Below are 21,664 nucleotides of genomic sequence, written 5' to 3'. Positions count from 1 at the left end.
AAGGGGACTTGAAGACTTACTGATGAAGATCAAAGACTACAGCCTTCAGTATGAATTACACCTCAACATAAAGGAAAAAAAAAAATCATCACAACTGGACCAATAAGCAACATCATGAGAAATGGAGAAAATACTGAAGTCAAGGGTTTCGTTTTACTTAGATCCACAATGAAACGCCCATGAAAACATCAGTCAAGAAATCAAATGACATATTACATCGGGCAAATCTCCTGCAAAAGACCTCTTTAAAGTGTTAAAGTAAAGTAAAAGTGTTGCTTTGGGGACTAAGGTGCACCTGACTCAATCCAGGGTATTCTCAATTGCCTCAAATGCATGCAAAAGCTGGAAAATGAATAAGGAAAACCAAAGGATAGCTGATGCCACTGAACTGTGGTGTTGGTGAAGAATATTGAATATACCAATATTCAATATTGCCAGAAGAGTGAACAAGTCTACCTTGGAAGAAGTACAGCCAGAGTGCTTCTTAGAAGCAAGGATTGCGAGACTTCTTCTCAAGTACTCTGGACATCTTATGACGAGGGACCAGTCCCTGGAGAAGGACATCATGCTTGGTAGAGGCTCAGCAAAAAGAGGAAGGCACTCAAGGAGCTGGACATAGTAGCTGCAACAATGAGCTCAAACATAGCAATGACTGTGAGGATGGCACGGGATCGGGCAGTGTTTCGTTCTCTTGTACATAGGGTCGCTAAGAGTTGGAACCAATTCAAGAACACCTAACAACAAAGCCAACGTTCAAGCATCTATAGCTTGCCCTTCTGCCATGTTGTTGTTGTTGTTAGGTGCCATTCAATCAGTTCCGACTCATAGCGATCCTATGTACAAGAGAACAAAACACTGCCCAGTCCTGTGCCATCCTTATAATTGTTGTTACGCTTAATTAAGCCCATTGCTGCAGCCACTGCATCAATGACAAGTTGTGAAATGACATCAACGACATCCTACATGAAGAAAGCAAGAGGTCATTAAAAAGACAGGAAAGAAAGAAAAGACCAAAATGGATGTCAGAAGAGACTCCAAACTTGCTCTTAAACATTCAGTAGCTAAAGAGAAAGGAAGAAATGACGAAGCAAAAGAGTTGAACAGAAGGTTTCAAAGGGCGGCTCGAGAAGACAAAGTAAAGTATTATAATGACATGTGAAAAGACCTGGAGATGGAAAACCAAAAGGGAAGAACAGGCTCTGGATTTCTCAAGGTGAAAGAAGTGAAGAAAAACTTCAAGCTTTGAGTTGGAATACTGGAAGATTCTACAGGAAAAATCTTAAATGACTCAGGACGCATCAAAAGAAGATGGCAGGAATACACAGTCATTATACCAAAAAGAATTGGTCAATGTTCAACCATTTCAGAAGGTACCATATAAGCAGGAACCAATGGTACTGAAGGAAGAAGTCCAAGCTGCACTGAAGGCATTGGCAAAAAACAAAGCTCCAGGAATTGACAGAATACCAACTGAGATGTTTAAAGAAACAGATGCAACGCTGGGAGTACTCACTTATCTATGCCCAAAAATTTGGAAGACAGCTACCTGGGCAGCCAACTGGAAGAGATCTAAATTTATGCCTATTCCCAAGAAAGGTGATCCAAGAAATGTGGAAATTATCAAACAATATCATTAATATCACATACAAACAAAATTTTGCTGAAGATCATTCAAAAGTGGCTGGAGCAGGAACTGCCAGAAATTCAAGCTGGATTCAAAAGAGGAAGCAGAAACAGAGATATCAATTGCTGATGTCAGGTGATTCCTGGCTGAAAGCCGAGAATACCAGAAAGATGTTTACCTGTATTTTATTGACTATGAAAAGACATTCCACTGTGTGGATCATAACAAATTATAGGTAACACTGCAAAGAATGGGAATTCCAGAACACTCTATTGTGCTCATGAGGAACGTGTATATTGATCAAGAGGCAGTGGAATGGTGTGCATCGGGGTTGTATCCTTTCACCATACTTATTCAATCTGTATGCTGAGCACATAATCCAAGAAGCTGGACTGTATGAAAAAGAATGGGACATCAGGATTGGAAGAAGACTCATTAACTACCTGCATTACGCAGATGACACAACCTTGCTTGCTGAAAGTGAAGAGGACTGGAAGCACTTACTGATGAAGATCAAAGACCACAGCCTTCAGTATGGATTGCACCTCAACATAAAGAAAACAAAAATTCTCACAACTGGACCAATAAGCAACATAAAGTGATTGAAGTTGTCAAGGATTTCATTTTACTTGGATCCACAATCAACACCCATGGAAGCAGCAGTCAAGAAATTAAAGGATACATTGCATTAGGCAAATCTGCTATAAAAGACCTCTTTAAAGTGCTGAAAAGCAAAGAAGTCAGTCACCTTAAAGACTAAGGTGCAGCTGACCCAAGCCATGGTATTTTCAATTGCATCATATGCATGTGAAAGCTGGACAATGAATAAGGAAGACAGAAGAATTGATGCCTTTGAATTGTGGTGTTGGCAAAGAATATTGAATATACTGTGGACTGCCAAAAGGACAAACAAATCTGTCTTGGAAGAAATAAAACCAGAATGCTTCTTAGAAGCAAGGATGGCAAGACTATCTCTCATATACACTGGACGTGTTATCAGGAGGGATCAGTCCCTGGAGAAGGACATCACGCTTGGTAAGGCAGAGGGTCAGCAAAAAGGAGGAAGACCCTCAGCGAGATGGACTGACACAGTGGCTTTTCCCATAGGACTATCTTTTTGCTTTATTCTTTTTGCACACACACAAAGACATATATATACATACATATATATGGTGGTAGTAAGGATTTAAATCAGCCACCGAAAATCCTATGGAGCATAGTTCTACTCTGACACACATGGAGTCACCATCATTCGGAACTGAATTGACAATAACTGTCAAGTTGTTAACATGAGCACTTTAAGTTATATCTGTATTTAATTATATAACTGAGTGTTCAATTTATATTAGCTTTGATAGGTAAGTATAAAAGTATTGCATTTAAAACTTGTTTTTTGCCGATTCTGCTCAATTCAGACAGATACAATAACATACAAGAACATATCAGTTCATTACAGCACTCACAATTATGTACTGCAAGTTAATTCATAATAGTTCATTTAGAATGTTGAGTTTTTTAAAAGGCATTTCTTGTGAAAACTCAGAGGCTGTCTACCTATGTGACAATCTTTTTTGAGGTAAAGAATGCCAAGTTGTTTTTGTTAGTTGTTAGTTGCCCTTGTGTCCACGACAATGCATGGCACCACCATGTGTGAAGAGTAGAACTGTGCTTCATAGGGTTTTCAAGGCTGTGACCTTTTGAAAACAGACTGCCAGGGCTGTCTTTCAAGGGGACTCTGGGTCAGTTTGAACTGCCAAACTTTTGGCTAGTAGTCAAGTGCTTGACCATTTGCGGCGCCACCAAGGGACTCCAAGAGATTGCTAAGAGGTACAGTAAAATGACTTGTGTGGATTGTTTTCACGTATAGTTTCACTAACTTTTTTGTTCTAATGTTCCACTGAATTTCACAATAATTAAAGGAATATATCCTTTACTATTAAATATTTAACCTGAAAAATGTTAGATGTATGTTTATATCAATTTCTACAATCTAATCAAAACACAGTGCAGAGGCAGTGTACCCTAATGGTTAAGAACACAGATTCGGACTAGCTAGATTCAAATACCAGCTCTACCATACAGTAGTGTAAGACTATGAGACCTTGGAGAAATTACTTAACTCTTCTCTGTGCATCCATTTTGTTATATGTGAAATGGATTGAAAATCGTGGCTAATGGTGGTGTTGTGAGGATTAATGAGTTAATATATGTAAAACTGATAATTTCTGCATTCAGTTGGATCACCTTTCTTGGGAACAGGCATAAATATGGATCTTATCGAGTCCGTTGGCCACGTAGCTACCTTCCAAATTTCTTGGCACTGATGAGTGAGCACTGTAAGTGCTGCATCTTTTTGCTGAAACATCTCAATTGGTGTTCTGTCAACTCCTGGAGCCTTGTCTTTTGCTAATGCCTTCAGTGCAACTTGAATTTCTTCCTTCAGCACCATTGATTCCTGAGCATATGCTACCTCCTGAAATGGCTGAATGTCAACAAATTCTTTTTGGTAAGGCGACTGTGTATTCCTTCCATTTTCTTTTGATGCATCTTACATCGCTTAATATCTTTCCCGTAGAATCCTTCAATATTGCAACTCGAGGCTTGAATTTTTTCTTCAGTTCTTTAGGGTTGAGAAACATCAAGTGTGTTCTTTCCTTTGCACATGTCATCATAATACTTTACTTCGTCTTCTTTAGCTGGCCGTTGAAATCTTCTGTTCAGCGCTTTTATTTCATCATTTCTTCCTTTTGCTTTAGCTATTCAATGTTCAAGAGCAAGTTCAGAGTCTCTTCTGACATCCATTTTGGCTTTTCTTTCTTTCCTGTCTTTTTAACGACCTCTTGCTTTCTTCATGTAGGATGTCCTTGATGTCATTCCACAAGTTGTCTCGTCTTCAGTTGTTAAGTGTTCAGTGCCACAAATCTATTCTTGAGATGGTCTCTAAATTCAGTTGGGATATGCTCAAGGTCATACTTTGGCTCTTATGAACTTGTTCTAATTTTCTTCAGCTTCAACTTGAACTTGCATATGAGGAGTTGATCGTCTGTTCCACAGTTAGCCCCTGGCCTTGTTCTGACTGATGACATTGAGCTTTTCCATGGTCTCTTTCCAGGGATGCAGTTGATTAGATTCCTGCATATTCCACTGGGCAAGGTCCATGTGTGTAGTCATAATCAACACCCATGGAGGCAGCAGTCAAGAAATCGAAAGACTTATTGTATTGGGCAAATCTGCTACAAAAGACTTCTTTGAAGTGTTAAAAAGCAAAGATGTCACCTTGAAGACTACGGTGTGTCTGACCCAAGCCATGGTGTTTTCAATTGCCTCCTATGCATGCGAAAGCTGGACAATGAGTAAGGAAGAACAAAGAAGAACCTGATGCCTTTGAATTGTGGTGTTGGAGAAGAATTTTGAACATACCATGGACTGCCAAAAGAATGAACAAATCTTTCTTGGAAGAAGTACAACCAGAATGCTCCTTAGAAGCAAAGATGGCAAGACTACATCTCGCATACACTGGACATGTTATCAGGAAGGATCAGCCCCTGGAGAAGGACATGATGCTTGGTAAAATAGAAGGCTAACAAAAAAAGAAGATGACCCTCAACGAGGTGGATTGACACAGTGGCTGCAATAACGGACTGAAGCATAATAACAATTGTGAGGATGGCCCAGGATCAGGCACTGTTTCATTGTGTACATAGGGTAGGTATGAGTCAGAACCGACTCGATGGCACCTAACAACAACAACAACATATGTAAAACACTTAAAATAGTGCCTGGTAATACATGTGTGTTAGCTATGTTACTATATTAGTTTTTGTTTCTCTTTCCAAAAATCATCAGCAATTTCCACACCTTCTATAATCCACTGTTATTTGCACATCATACTCAAACTCAATTGTGTGTATAAAGGCCATTTTCCTCTCATTCATACCAAATAGTTCTTAGCATACAAATAAGTATTTGTCCTGGGGCCTCTTTCTCTGAAACCAGTCTAGACAAATTCATCTAGTCAAGGCCTTTTAGTAGCATACAAAGCTCATTTGCCATGTGCCTATGTGATGACTTCAGTACTTTATTAATGCAGAAGAGAAAAAAAGTCTCTAAGCCTCATGGGGTGTTCTATTCTTCTACAACCTGATGCTTCCGTGAAATTGAATACCAAGGAGTTCAAGAAAGTGCAAAAGTTGTTTTTTATTTCCCTTCCTAAAACCTTCAAATAACCATACTGGGTTTTTTTGATCACGTTCCTACTTTGATGAGCAAATCTTTTCCACCAAGGTATCCTGTAGTTAGCTGACCTTTTAACAGAACCATGTAAAAACATGGAAGCAGAGTAGTATTCCTAAGGAGCCCTGGTGACACAATAGTGAAGTGCTTGGCTGCTAACTGAAAGGTTGAAATCCATCCAGCAGATCTTCAGGAGAAAGACCTGGCAATCTGCTCCCATAAAGATTAAAGCCTGTAAAATCCTATGAGGCAGTTCTACTGTCACACGGGGTTGCTATGAGTAAAAATCGATAGCATGGCACCTAACAACAACAGGGTCGTGTCTCAGGACACCAAGTGGTTATGAAAGTGAGAAGCACAGTCTTACCTCGTCTCCATGCTCCCCATCTTTGTATACCAACTCATAGTTGGCAATGGTGTCTGAACGTGGAGGTGTCCAAGAAAGCAAAATGCTTGTTTCAGACTCAGGTTCTGCTTTGAAGTTCAGTGGCTGCCCCGGTACTGAAAACGGAGAGGTAAAGTACTGAACTCACTCACACCAGGCATAGTCACAAATTCTTCCATGAGTGTATCTGTTGAAACCCTTTGCAAAATGAGCCCATATGCATCAGTTAATGGCAGCTAGGTGCCTTCCAAACCAAAAACCAAACCCAGTGCCGTCGAGTTGATTCCAACTCATAGTGACCCTATAGGACAGAGTAGAACTGCCCCATAGAGTTTCCAAGGAGTGCCTGGCGGATTTGAACTGCTGACCGTTTGGTTAGCAGCCGTAGCACTTAACCACTATGCCTCCAGCTTTTCCCTAGGTGCCTTATGCTGTCCAAATTAACCTGTGAGTATAAAGCTCACGTTCCTCCTTCAAGGGGCAAGAACAATATTATGAATACTGTCCTTGTGCTTGAGTAGCTTGCCACCTGTTTAAGATATGGTAGTTAGCAGGTATAGCATTTATCAGTCTCTGAATTCAATTTTCAGGACAATAAAATTATTTTCTTCGTAATGTTGTTGTGAGGAATAAATAAGATGGCTTATGTAATACACTTGGAATGCTGCCTAAAACATACCCAAACATAAAAAAAAATTTTTTTTCCAAGTGCTAAATAAATATAAGCTATTGTTATTTTACACCCGGATGGGAACATATCCTTTAGCACTGCATGTAACTTTAAAAATTATTTCTAATTATGTTTATATATTTATGCCTTCAGTCCAGAATCATCTAGCATTTTTTCTTACCAACTCAGATCTTGAAAAAGTAGAAACAATCATTTATAAACAATTACTTTTAATTCCTAAATGACCTTAAATTACTTAATATGCCAGATTTATCAAAATATAATATTGTACTTAGTAGGATCGAGATAAATACCAAATTAAAATGTTTATAGAATGCACTTATTATCAGAAATACAGTCAACTTATAATAAAGGTCATCAACAATTCTCAATCCTATTCATCACTTACCCAAACAGTAGACAATTTGGAAAAGTTATCTATGAGATACAGTAAGTAATGGAAAGGCTAGCCATGTGAACGTGTCTTACTCAAATGCTGGACTAGAATAACTTTTACTAACCCAAAATTCTAGTCAATAACTAACCTCTTAGTTGTCCTTTATCCACTGTATACAAGGCTGATGTTGTCATGGCTGCCATTACATTGCTCTTGGCCAACGTGTACCCTGGTGGTCGGTGTTCATGACTTTCTGGCTGTTAAATATTACGATCATGACCCCTGACATTCTGGCACATCTCCATGTGCTTTATCTGAACATCCATCCATAATTCCAGAAGTTAACATGAGAATCTCACGTATATTTAATAAAAATCTAGAACAACAGTACTTCCCACCAGAGGGAAGGAACATCTAAAGTATGTTTATGGCAACTTGGACATGAACATTCATAAACACATATAAAATAATGTAAATTATGAATGATGTAGGACATCTTAATTTTATTAATCTTAATTCTTTAAGCATCATTTTCAAGGAAAGGAGGCCTTTCAGGATGCAAAAAGTATTGTTTTTTTTTTCTTCTTCTTCTTTTATAGTCAGTTACCTCTCTGTAGTATGACTTTAAAAAAATGCCTTTTATTTAAAGAAAGATGAAAAGTTTCAGAGTTTGCAAGAATGGTGTCTAGGATCCCTAGCAATCATTTATTCCCCTGTCTGGTTTGTCAACCTGTGTGTCTCGATATGTGTCTGTGTGTTTGTATCTGTGTTTATGTGAGTCTGCTATCTGTGTGTTAGTATATATATATATACACTGATGTTTACACGGATGCTTAAGGCTACCAGTCATCAGTGCTTCTTATTTCTAGTTTCCTTCATCTTTTCTTTTTCCATTTTTTTTATCACGTCTTGAGATTCTCATTCATTTGATGCCTCCAGGAACACAGTCTCTGAGCAGGTTATCTATTTTTTTTTTTTAAAGTACCTGCCCAGTAGGGGATCTAACACAATCATTCAGACTGAGACACGGGGACAAAAGAAGATAAAAGATCAAGGAGCAAGCGAAGGAGGAACTGAGAGAAACAAAAAAAAACAAACAGGCAAATAGTAAAACAAATGGAAAATACATTACTTCTAAAAGGGAAATACCAAAAGCACAGGCAGGAAGGAGCATCAAATGGAAGTTGAGAATGATCAGACAGATGGCAAAATTATGATTGGGTTCTAATGTTCAGATGATGAAAGAGCTTCTCAGCCTAAAAATACACTTGCAATGCATACGTATACAGTGACTTCCCTTTTCTCTGGTTTTATTCCCTTCTGTTTTTCCCCCCTTTCCAGAAGTCTGGGAAAGTCTTCCCTTGTGAGAACTCCTGACTCAAACCAAACTTGAATGCAATATTGTCAAGAAGTAAAAATGTGGACACTGTTGAAGCATGGCTCTCAGGATAATAATTACTTGTTACTTATTTCCTCTCTGCCTAATGGTAGTAATAAATTATGTGACATTGATTGAAAACATCTTGGAAACCTAATTAACTTCTTCTTACTTAGATTGTTTACTTTTTGCTTTTAATTTGTCTTGAACTAATTCCCAGTGTTTCATTCTTGTGTAGTGACACCAGCTTCAACAGATGTTCTCATTCTGTTCAGGTCTATTAATAAGAGTTCCCTCCCTCTACATGCAGCCCCTGGGTGGTGCAAACAGTTAAGCACTTTACTAACCAAAACGTTGGTGGTTCAAATCCACCCAAAGGCTCCTTGAAAAAACGCCTTCCGAAAGGTCACAGCCATGAAAACCCTATGGAGCACAGTTCTACTCTGACACATGTGAGGTCACCATGAGTTGGAATCGACTAAATCAGCACCTTCTAAATTATGACGTAAAGCAGCAAATCAAAGTGCCTGAGTGTGCATCGTCGTTTTTTACCCTTAGGCAAAGGAAGTGGTAGCTAGATGACTTGATGGTAAATCTCCTTGGCTAAAATACAGGAATTTTCTTTCTCTGCTTCCACAGGCCCTTCTTCTGAAGTGGTTTGAAGGGTAACGTCATTGACTACAGGTTAAACTTGTGGAAACACAAAAGCCCAGGCGTGCTAGGTAGAGAACTTAGAGTAGTGAGGTGAACCATGTGGGCCTAGGGCCACCTGAATGGGAGGGCTGTGCTCCTTGGCAGCAGATTTTGGCCTTGTGGAAACAAAGACCCAGTCTTGCAAGAGCTTCTGGCTTTTCAACAAAAATTGATAATCTTCTAGGAAAAATAGTTCCATTTTGAATGACTGGAAACTGATTTTTTTTTTTTTTAACTCTGTGAACTAAAAGGTCTCTATAGGCTAAATTCTATACATGGACCAGTGCTTTAGATTATATTTTTATTATAGCAGGCTCTCCACTCTTGGAGCTCATTCAACACCGACGGGTGCCGCTACTCGGACTTTCTTGGAATTGAGGGTTCACCTAAAATATATCACCTCCTTGGGTTGTTCTGTCATTTTTGAAATAACCACCTATAAAGCAGATGACTAAAAAGGGGGAAAAAAAAGCTGCAAAATTTATGAATTTATCTTTAAATTCCCCAAACATATTTTTCCTAATGACCATAATGTATTTATATAAGAAAAGACTTCAGGACACTCCAGACTTTCGTATTTGTTTTCTCTGTACCACGTAGAGACACAGGGATACTTCAGCTCCGCTAACTGGCTTTTTATAGCTAGAAGGTGCCCTGGTGGTGCCGTCGTTAAGTGCCTGACTGCTAACAGCAAGGCTGGTGGTTCAAATTGGGAGAAAGATGTGGCAGTCCTGTAGGGTGTCTCTGTCAGTTGGAATCAACTCAAGGGCAACAGGGTTATTGTGACTATCGAAGTTCAATTTTACATTTCCACTCTATCCATGTTTTATATATAAAATATATTTATGTACTTATTATCTCTGTATGCATATATCATATGTGCACATAGATATTTATATATTTAATGTTTCACAGTCTTTCCACATCACACTTTCTTACTATCATTCTTTTACCTTTACTGACTTCTTCTTTGACATCTATGTCTATCTTGTAGAATTTTTCTCATCCATTAACTGAGCAGAACTTTTATGAGAAAATCTGAGATTCTGGGAAATTCATGGGAAAGGGCCAGAGAGGGAAGAATGCATCCAGAAGTTCAGTACACCACTCCACATTAAAAAGGGAGATGTGATAATACTGGTCAGAAACCAAACCTACGATCTAGATGTGGAAAGCGAACATGAAAATGGAAAACCCATTACTGCTAAAATGTCTTACTTTAATAATGTACATGTTTTAAAATGTGTATATCTAGCCTATTGATAAATGATCATAATAACAATAAAAATAACAACCAGAATTAGAGTGGTAGAGTACACAAAACAAAATTTAGAACTAGGAGTCTGATATGTAAGTGGCCCAACTATACCACTGACGAAACCAAAAAACCCAACTCAGTGCTGTCGAGTGGATCCCGACTCACAGCGACCCTATAGGACAGAGTAGAACCACCCCATAGAGTTTCCAAGGAGCGCCTGGCGGATTTGAACCGCTGACGCTTTGGTTAGCAGCCGTAGCACCTAACCACTACACCACCAGGGTTTTCTATCACTGACAAAGTACTTAATACATAGGCAGCTGTATCAATCTTACTCAACTGTCATTAAATATCAAGAAAAAAGTTAAATCTTATTAAAATTGTATTTATAATCAGAGCTCCTTTAGTCAGTGGTGAAACTAGAGAAAGCCATTTAAATTGGACTTGCAATTTTGGCTATTGGAAATCAGTCTTTTTCGGACTTGTTTAAATAGGCTTGTTGACATACACTAATGAAATGATTTATAAAGTTCTTGGAACCCTAAAGCACAATGTTTCTAAATGTCACGGTTTTATATTTTAACAAATATTCACTGCCCAGAATTTGTAGTATAACAACCACCTCAAAATGTTAAACACTGATATTGTTCATTACTATTTAGTAAATGCGTATTTTTATTTCCCTTCCAAAAACCTATACCTATTGGAAGATACACACATAAATTAGCAGACTTTTCCCAAAATTTGTTAAGTGCTTAGAAGAAGCAGAGGTCAGATATGCGTTCTAAAAAAAGCTTGGAAAGAATACAAATAAGAATTTTTTTTAATTTAGAAGGCCTTCACAATTACCATGAACTTCGAGCAACATCTGTTTCAATGCATATGTTTAAACATGTAATTTGCCACATTTTTTTTAAATCAGAGTTCTATTTGCACCTCTTAGAAAATAAGAATACCCTGTACATACCAATTGCCAGTGAGTCAATTCCAACTCATAGCAACCCTATAGGACAGAGTAGAATTGCCCCATAGTGTTTCCAAGGAGCAGCTGCACGGTTCAAACTGCTTAGCTTTTGGTTAGCCACCAGGGCTCCAAAATAAAAATAGTTACCCCCATATTCTAAGTATTTAACTAGAAAGAAAACTATACAATGCCCCCAATCATTCCTGGTTGTGTTTTCTAGTAATTTTTTTCCCCCAGGGCAATATAAATCCTTTTCTTGTCAATGGCCATACATATTCAGCATATTTTCCAGGTAAACTAAGTTCAAGTGACTGTAAGCTAGAAGTCAAATGTATGGGAAACTTGAGAGGCTTGACTACATTTCTAGAAAATCACCATCTGAACCAAAATCTTTTTGTAACCTATACCGTTTAAATGATTCCTTAAGACTGTCACCTGCATTAATATTTCCAATAAGGGAAAACTCTCTTTGTTGAATATTTCACTATCCTCAGTTTACATCAATCTGTGTGACAATTGGAAAATCACAAGTGACAGCTTCTCCCTTAAATTCTCTTTGACCCTAAATACTGTTTCTTTGGAGTCTGATTTCAAACAAAAGTGGAATGCTTGTTTCAGGGAAGTAAAGATAATATAACGAAGAGAACAACTTTTAGATGCCAGAAGAAATCAAAATTTACAGCTCTCTGGATCAATGCCATTTTCCCAAAACAAAAATAAAAGATATCGCTCTTTCCCTCCTTTCTCTGTTTGTTTATATTTATTTATGCTGACTGTGATGATCAATATCTACCTGCATATGCACATGTAAGACAGATTTTCCAATATGAACGAACAAAAAAGGACTAAAAGAATTATTTGATAAAGTGCACAGAAAATTAAAATATACTTGTGAAATTCATGCATATCACTAATCAGGAAATTTTAGTAGGTTTAAAAAAGATATAAAACTACAGAGAAAATAAGCCAATCTCTAAATTTGATATAACCTTTCTAAAAGGATATTTCAAAATGTTTTTATATATTTTTGCCTAGCACCGATCCTAAGAGCTAGCTAGTCAGCAAGAAGAAAAAGGAGAGACTCAGCATTACTTACATCAGAACTAACATCGGAGTATTTGGCAGGTGTCCACCAACATTAAATGGCCTTTGTTAATTAAGCCTATAGAATGGATCAAATCACTGTGCTATCTGGAGGGTTTTTGTAGCCTACAGATCTTGGCAAACCCAAGTCATTATGTCATTACATATCTGCTCAATCAATCGGTATTAAACATACAACCATTACAGGAAGGTCTTTGGGAATATCTTAATGTTTAAAAGAGTTAGTCAAACAGATATTGGGAACAACTGTTCTAATACACTCATGACCCATTTGTCTAGATTTTCTATGTTCTGTCATTAAATTAAATCAGACCATCAGAAAGCAGAGTCTCTGGATCATATTAACTCAACTGCCCTCCTCACAATACTACCTTCACTGAGTTAAGACTGAATGTTATATTATGCCCTCTGGTGATGTAGAAAATCAAAATATGGTATCTCTCTAAAAAGCAGTTCTATATATTTCAATAAATTGTTACTGAAGGCATTGCTCTCCGTCATTGAATGTTCCGCACCCAAGAATTCTCACGGGCCTCAACGATACTCATGTTTTAGTTGAATTCAGTTCCAGGAAATACTTTGTTTTTTAGAAAACTAAATCATTCTGTCATTGGAAAACAAAAATTGTAAACAAAATTTTGTCGTTAGAAAACTCAGAGCCAAATCCAATGACCAAGTATAAAAAACTTTGATGAAAAATGTATTCCTTCTATTTCTTCCAGATAGACTAATTTTATTTCATATTTAAATGTTTTACTATGCTTTTGTATTAGGGTAATCTAATAGCCACTTCAAGTATTTCAAAAGCAAAGGACATCACTCTTAAATAAAAACATGAATAAACGGCACACTATGCTCTTCTCTCCTGTTCCTATGTTTTTACTGAACACCTAGTAGGCACAAAAATGCTAGAACTATCACATTAGCAAATTATTAATTTGAAAAATAATGGCGGTTAAAAGTATCCAGGGTTCCTGGATTTAAATTTTGCTTCACATTTATTAACTGTATGACCCTAGGCCAGTTAATGAATCTTTTTTTTTTTTAATCCTCTTTGAGCCACAATTTCATCATTATATTTCATTCCCAGGACAAGCAAAGAATTGCTCCTGTACATTGTAGATACCATTTCCAATAATATGGTTCTTATATAGATTTTTCAAAACAAGGCAATGGTAGTTGACATCTCTGAGTCTTTGTTTCCTCACTTGCAAAATGTCAAAATACATACTTTATAAAGCTGTTATTATAATTAAAAAAGACAATATATATGCTTAAAAAAAAAAAAATGCTTACACTGATTAATTCAAGTTTAAGAGGAACCAACACAATTAGGAGTCAAATAAGCAGGTATTCCATGTTCAGGACAAACTTTTGAAGACAGCAACTATTGTGTGTTCCCAAATTAAGGCAGGCCTATTACTCTGAATCAAAGACCAAGGAGGTTTGACATCCTGTTATGAAAATAAAACCATTGGTAGGGCCATGTTTTTCTTCATAAAACAGTTTAGCATCTGCCCTAAAAAACCAATAAAATGGGTGAAGCAGATTCCAAAGTGTGATCTTAGATCTTGGCAACTGTCATTCTTCATCCACGGAGGCCACTCAAGAAAATTAAAAAGCCATTCAGAGTGTATTTATTTTTAAGCAATGTAGCTTCCTGGTGAACAGAAGCCATTTCAACAGTGGAGGCCCCTTGACAATAGGTTTTATTTTTAACTTTGTGTTGAACCATCGTATCTTATAAAAATTATTATTTTTTTTGATATGATAGTACCAGAGTAGCTAGTTTATTTTCCAAATGGTGCATGGAGGAAGCAGCCATCCGCCTCATGCAGAAAAGTCCTCAAGTTATTCGGGTACACATTAAAAAGAAAGCACGCTGAACACACCCCTCTTTTGTACTGCTTAGAACAGTCACTTCATCTTTAAGGCACCTCTGCCTGGTCCTTTTCAGATGTCTTCTCTTACTTAACCCTTCCCTAGCATATGAGCTTTCTACCTTTACTAAGATTGTACAAAAATTATTTTTAACCGCCTCATTTTCAAGCCCTAAATCTCAACAATTAAAATTTATACTATCTTTGTTCTTCATTTCTTCTTTTTTTCCCTACCATCACTTAGCACCAACCCCTCCCTCCTGCCACACACCCCCCTCCACCCTGAACCAGACTTACCTCCTGTCTGAGTGATGACCTGTATGTCACTTGAAAGAGGACCATCCCCAATTGAGGTAAAAGCCAGGACTTTGACAGAGTATGTTTTCTGGGGCACCAAGTTGCCAATAGTAGTGATTTGGCTGTCAGCTACATTGTGTTTCATCCAGTTGTTGACGTGCTGGGTGGGGTCCATGGTATAATAGACTCTATATCCTTGAATCTGGCCATTTGGCTCTTCAGGTTCCTTCCACTGCACCAAAATGGTGGTCGAACTCAACATCCGAGCCTGGACATCCCGGGGGGCACTGGATGGCGCTTGTTCTGAGGTCTGTGTGAGCACGGGCTCACTGGGGGGCCCCCGCCCAATGTTATTGACAGCAACAACCCTGAATTCATAATCTGAGTAGGGGCTTAGTCCGGCAACACTGTAGCGTGTGGTTGCCACCCCATCGATTTCTTTGTAAGGTTCCTCAGAATTTTTAGGTTTATGCTGAATGATGTAGTAAGAGACGGGCTCAGGGTTCCCAGAGTCCCACGTCAGTGTGATGCTTGTAGCTGTGCTCTCAGTCACTACAGGAGTTCCTGGAGGTTTGGGTAAGGCTTGGGGGAGAAAAAAGACAGTGACTACCCTTCATCTCTCAGATGGTACATGTACTGATGGACTCTACTATTAGAATGACAGGGCTATGAATCAACTGAAGATTGAACTAGACGAAATTACAGTGAAGGGTAGTTTTCTAAGTCATCAGGAAAATACAGGGAGACATCCACGGATGACACAAATTCCATTTTATTGGGCGGACAATATAATGTTGTATTTAAGAACATAACCTCCAGAGTCACACTGATTCCCAGTCCACCATTTCTTAGGTATATAATCCTGGATATATTTCTTAACCTTTCTTTGCTTTAGTTTCTTCATGTAAAAAATGGAAATCATATCTGTGTTACAGGAGTTGTATTGTACAGCTGGGTAGCTATTTCACAGGTTGCTCTGAGGATTAACGACCTAATTCAGTAGGGCTCTTAGAATGTCACCTGACAGTTCTTTTTAAACATTAGTTGCAATTATTAATAACAATAATAATCATAGTAGTAGTAATTCTTATTATTATTGAAAAAACTTTGCCAATTGGCTCTTTGCTTCAAGAAAAAAAATGATATAACTAAATACCAAGGATCTCTGAAAAGGACAAAATTTGGAATAGATTAAAATAGAATTAATTACTAGGAATGAATGAATGGTATCTATATTGATTTCCAAGTTGTCAGACATAGGTAACATGAGTAAAATTTTCTCATAAATAATTTTTAAAAATTTAACATAAAAAAATAGTAATTTCAAATTAATGTTTGTTTTTCTTAATACTAAAAAATCACCAAAGGAATTAAATTAAGACATATTCAAAATCACCTTTTTAAAGTATTTATCAACATAATAAATATGCATTCTATATCAGCAATATCTGAGATAACCCAAAACCCACCCAGTGCCCTCGAGTCTCATAGCGACCCTACAGGGCAGAGTAGAACCGCCCAATAGAGTTTCCAAGGAGCACCTGCCGGATTCAAACTGCCGACCCTTTGGTTCGCAGCAGTAGCACTTAACCACTACACCACCAGGGTTTCCTCTGAGATAACAGCACATGTCAAATATTTGCAATTAAATCCATCTTTTCTCAAAATGCTATTAATTAAGAATACAAACCATTTACATAGGTGGCTTCCCATGTAAGTGCTTCCTTACCCTGGACACTGTATCTGAAAGGCAGTGGTATTAAGGTACAAAGGGGAATTCTACCAGCTGACTTTATAGAGGACACCTGGAAGGTAATACTCATCTAATCAGCCCATTTATACCCCCTTTCCTTGTCAATATAAAGGCAAAAAGTATGACTCTTCCTAGCCTGCCAACTTTTCAAGAGCAGCAAACTACACTCTTCAAGCTGCTCTTTTGGTTTTCATTTACTTTAGTCTCTTGTCTTCAAGATTCACTTTCCCATTTTATTTATTTTGGGAATAGAGTTGGGAGGGAAGCAGGAAGAGTCAGGAAAACAAAGAGAAGTTAAACGAGATATTCATTTCACGCGACTCCTGCTTTTGAAACCTTTAAACTCTTTAGTAAACTTTCAAATATTGAAAGTTGGAATGGTTAGTTATGAAAAAGTGATTCAATATTGCCTATTACTCTCAGAACTACAGAATGAAAATATTTAGCCAAGGGAGTTTACCAAAAATAATAAGGAGAAGGACATTTGCTCAAATATTCTGACCTGGCAATTTTTAAGAAGTGGGTGATCCAGATTCCCCCTGGATGTCTTTCTGAAATTTTCAGGCAAATAAAAGCATCGCTAATTAAAAGTGCATTTACTGCTATTAAGCTGACATTACTGGTTTCACTAAGTCACATATATTGCACAGTATAGGTTGTGGATGTAATGTATAGGTAAGAACAAGTCTAATATTTTAAGGACATGCAATACAACATTATTGTTTTAAATAACTATAACCGTTGAGGTTGGTGTACTTTTGTTCTTATGTTAAATTATTACTGCTATGTGGCATATGTTTTATATATATACTTAACTGAGGATATGACACCAACTAAAATTATTGTGAAAAATTTATAGATTGGTGTGTCTTGCATTTTCTAAGATTATACTTCCTAGAAAGGGAAGGTAATTTGTATTCATTTTGCAGTAATTCCAGACATTTGGGAAGACCTTAAGTCACCCTTAGTTTGACCTAATTTACTAAAACTTTCTAGAATTCTACAAACCCTGGTTAAAAACAACTAGCATGAACTCACATTTTTTTTTCTTTGATTCAATACTATTCATGGAACATAGTGCTTTGGTTATATTTAGCACATTTATTTCAAGAAAAGAATATTTCTTGAGCACTCCATTTGTACCAAGTGAAAAGTAAAGCTAAAACAAAATAGAATGCTACTTGCAATTTCATTTTTAATGGGGGGTTCATCAAAATTTTAAAGCATCTATTATTAGACCCAGAAGAAAGACCTGGCAATTTGCTTCCAAAAAATCAGCCACTGGAAACCCTATGGAACACACTTATACTGACACACACAGGGTCACCCTGAGTTGGAAAAGGCCCGACGCCAGCTGGTAACTAGTTATTATTAGACCACGTTGATTTAAACTCTTTTTTTTTCTCTCTCCCTCTATCTCTTGCCTTCAGGGATTTTTAAGCATATAGTAACATATACGTGAATTTTTCTAGCAAGTGACTCTTACCTAGGTTCTAGACTAATAGGAGGCCTGTACACACCAGTCTTGACAAAATGGTTGACCGTGACTAGCATTCTTCATCTTTCTCATTGGTACCGGGTCCCAGGCTGCTGTTAGATATTTGGATGATTATTGCTACTTAGGCTGCCAAATTTGTTAAGAGCAAATCTGCCTACCTAGATATATGCATCTTATATGTACCACAGATATGATTAGGATGTACACATCTGAAACACTGAGAAATCAATGGAATCATTTCAGAACTCTGAGGAGAGACTTTTTGGAGGCATAACTCAGGTAGCTTGAATGTATCCAAACCCACGGAGCGTACCTTTGACAGTGATCTGTGCTATTGCTTCAATGACACCCAGTGTCGACATAGCGACACAAGTGTAATTTGCTGACTGTCTTACATCATTCAGTTCTAGGACATTTCTTCCTATTGGCATATCATCTTCAGGTGTCAGATCCTCTGCCCCCAACATCCACTTCACATAAGGCATTGGTGACCCCACGGCCACACAGGTGATATTAACGCTTCCACCTGGCATGATTTCATGATTGGTGGGTGGGATAGAGAATCTTGGTGGGACTCGGCGAACTGGAACAAAACACAAGGGAAAATAATAACATATACGCAGCAAGAAAAAGGTTGGTTGGTAAACACATGACATGCACAGTACAGACACAATTAAACAATTTAAACATATCATGGATTGTCCAGAAACAAAACATAGAGAAAAACTGTGGATAATACAGACCATACAAGTATGGTGTGTGTATATACACAGAAAGTTTTATTTTGTTTAGTCATCGATATCATACACACATTCATACAAAAGTTTATTAAGACCTACAAGAACCCCACAAAGAAAATAAAAATTAAAAAAAACTATCTACAAACTAATAATGCACAAACATCATGCATACGATAAACACACAAACATATACATGCATGCATCTGAAAAAGATTCTGTGCATGCATGTATATGCAGAAAAGGGGACTAGAAGGTCACCAGCCAAGTCTGAGTTGAGAATCAAAACCAACTTCAGGGCTGGGCACTTCCAGTTGATGTGATTGTACATGTGGGACTGCACTGTCACATCCCAGCCCTGGAAAACATCACCTAGAGTACACTGAAGTGCAATTTTATTTGCTTTCAGGCTCAGAGTGGACACAGCCTCAAAACCTCACACTAACACTGGAACCAACACAAAAATATATACATTATATATATATATTGGTCACAGAAGAAGAAACAAGGCCAACACCAGCAGAGATACTGGATTGGGTCATGCAAGGCATGCACAGGATGGAATCTCAAGACCCAGGCTTAGGTCCATGGGAGCATGGCTGGAATCCAAGACAACAATGACAGCAGAAGAAATAACAGGGGGATAGAACTAAACACAAGGGGCAGCAGTAACACACGTTGATTGAGACAGGGATTTAGGGGATGATAGGGTGAAAAGTGGGAAGATATTAGATTAAGCTCAGGTTGTTAAAGGTAAGGTTGCAAATTCAGGAAGGGAGCTGGGGATTTCACATTCAGGATTCCGTTCCGTTTGTGTCTAAGGTGAAACAACATAAATGACAACAAAATCTAGGGAGCGGCTCTTTGTGCCCACATTCAAATGGAGGGACACTGGACCTAAAACACACAGCAGAACATGACATTCAAAGAAGACATCATATTAAAGCAACATGACACAGATAAAATTACCAAGCAATAACAGATCAGTGTTCCTGCTTCAGACAATCTGCATGTTTATGTGTGTTTAAATACACATGTCTCGGATACAGTTCATGGAGAGGGTTAGAGACAAATAGGTTTCATCTAGGGCTTTTAATTGGCAGATTATTACACCGGGAGTATTTTAGATCGAGAGGTTGATCATTGGAGTACACCTAAATACAGATGATAAAGTCGTGTATAAAATTATAAATAAACTAAAAAACAAGCAACCACATAACCCCAGGAAGATAATTAATAGAGAAATAATTCTGTCTGGAAACTTTTGGGCTGCACTTAAGGTCAAGACGAACCTCCGTTGGTTCGAGAGGGCTCACTGTGATGGCCTGATGAGTGAATGACAGACACAGGAGAAGTAAAGAGAGAGCTAGGCATGCCCCCTGCAGCCAATTCACAGAGGTCACACGAAGCAAGCAGGAGCCAGTGTAGACTTTGAGGTACCAAAGGACATGTCAAGAAAAATGGAGGAGAGTTTAGTCTTCATGCTTGGGGTTAGGGGAGCAACTTGAAAAAGTCATTCTATGGGCAGCAGGCATCTGTGTAAGACCGAGAGTAGAGAGGGGTGGGAGACGGGAGGAGTGGAGCAGGAAGGAAAGCAGGAACACTGACCGAGTTCACCAGGCCTTAGAGTTAAGTGTTACCAGTTACCATGCACCCAGGCGCATTCTCTCCCATCATGCACCAGTTAGATACCACCAGCAAGCACCGGAAGCTATGGTCAGGGCATTCTCCGCTAAAACATACCATTAACCAAAAGAAGACCACAATGCAGCTACATTCATTTCATTTGTATTCTTTTGTTATTGGTTTAATTAATAGTTTTGTAAGGTGGGTAAAAAGTAAAAAACACACCAACCTTCTCGCAGCTCTGAGGGATGTAGGGGGTTTGATGCAGAACACAATGAAATGAGGAAAGGAGAAAAACAAGGGAAACACAGAGAGAGTAAAAAGGCCAGATCAAGGCTTTCAACTGCTACTTGAACATCTTTATTCGCTCTAGTTAATGAAGATTAACTACCTCAGCTGGAAAAGTTAGCAATTCCTCACAGACTAACGCGGTATTAGAAACAATAGCTAGCATCATTTTGAAATTTTTTCCATTGAAGAAGGTACACATGCCTCATGCAGCAAAGGAGGTCACCATTGTGAGAAAAAGGGCCAAGGGGCTTTCAGACAATTTAGGGAAGAAATGCTTTTCTTCATATCCTCCCACCCAAGACTCCAGAGAAAGATAGCAGAGGACAAGATTCCCAAGGGAAATATTATCTCTAACAAAAATTTCAAAATCAAGCTAGATATTTTCCTAAGATCCCACTCTACTCTAACAAGCTGAAGCCCTCTCAGCCTTTGATCTACCCCCACCTCCGCCCTCTGTCTTCTGTGGTTATTCACAGAAACCTAGACCAGGGATAAGAACATTTCCACTGGATCAAAAACTACAGAACCAGCTTTGAGAACCCCAGGAAAGAAGAAGTACTTCTTTCTAGTTGAAATGAAAGGCAAAGCCATTCATAAGCTCAAAATTTAAGCATTTCTATTACTTTATGAGAAGTTAGGAATGCATCCTCATAATTCATTCTTGTCCCAAGGACAGCTAATGCTACTTAAAAATATATATATATAATCAGAATTCCACGGCAAGGGAAAGAATAAAATTATTTTCAGTTAAATCATAATAATTCAAACAAATATTTGTGTGTGTGTGTATACATACGTTATATACATCCACAGATATACATACTATGTGTTCATAAAGTATAAAAAGAAGGAAGAAAACACAAAGGTGCTATTTGC

At 38.0% G+C, this 21,664-nt stretch overlaps 1 protein-coding gene across 18 annotated transcripts in view; it reads right to left on the bottom strand.

The window, feature by feature from the left end:
* PTPRD (protein tyrosine phosphatase receptor type D) overlaps nucleotides 1–21,664 on the bottom strand; it is a 354,453-nt gene that overhangs the window by 200,877 nt on the left and 131,912 nt on the right. For 10 of the 18 annotated variants that reach the window (XM_064290506.1, XM_064290507.1, XM_023545268.2 and 7 more), the window contains 4 exons: nucleotides 20,727–20,738; nucleotides 18,448–18,717; nucleotides 14,884–15,465; nucleotides 6,225–6,358 (listed from right to left, as the gene is read on the bottom strand). In XM_064290506.1, coding sequence (XP_064146576.1) covers nucleotides 6,225–6,358; nucleotides 14,884–15,465; nucleotides 18,448–18,717; nucleotides 20,727–20,738 — 998 coding nt within the window. The remainder of the gene's footprint in view (nucleotides 1–6,224; nucleotides 6,359–14,883; nucleotides 15,466–18,447; nucleotides 18,718–20,726; nucleotides 20,739–21,664) is intronic. The other 8 variants (XM_064290517.1, XM_064290509.1, XM_064290511.1 and 5 more) reach the window with 1 other exon arrangement.

Source organism: Loxodonta africana, chromosome 9 (assembly GCF_030014295.1).
Source record: "Loxodonta africana isolate mLoxAfr1 chromosome 9, mLoxAfr1.hap2, whole genome shotgun sequence".
Taxonomy (NCBI): Eukaryota; Metazoa; Chordata; class Mammalia; order Proboscidea; family Elephantidae; genus Loxodonta; species Loxodonta africana.
This window is presented reverse-complemented; position numbering and strand designations above follow the sequence as displayed.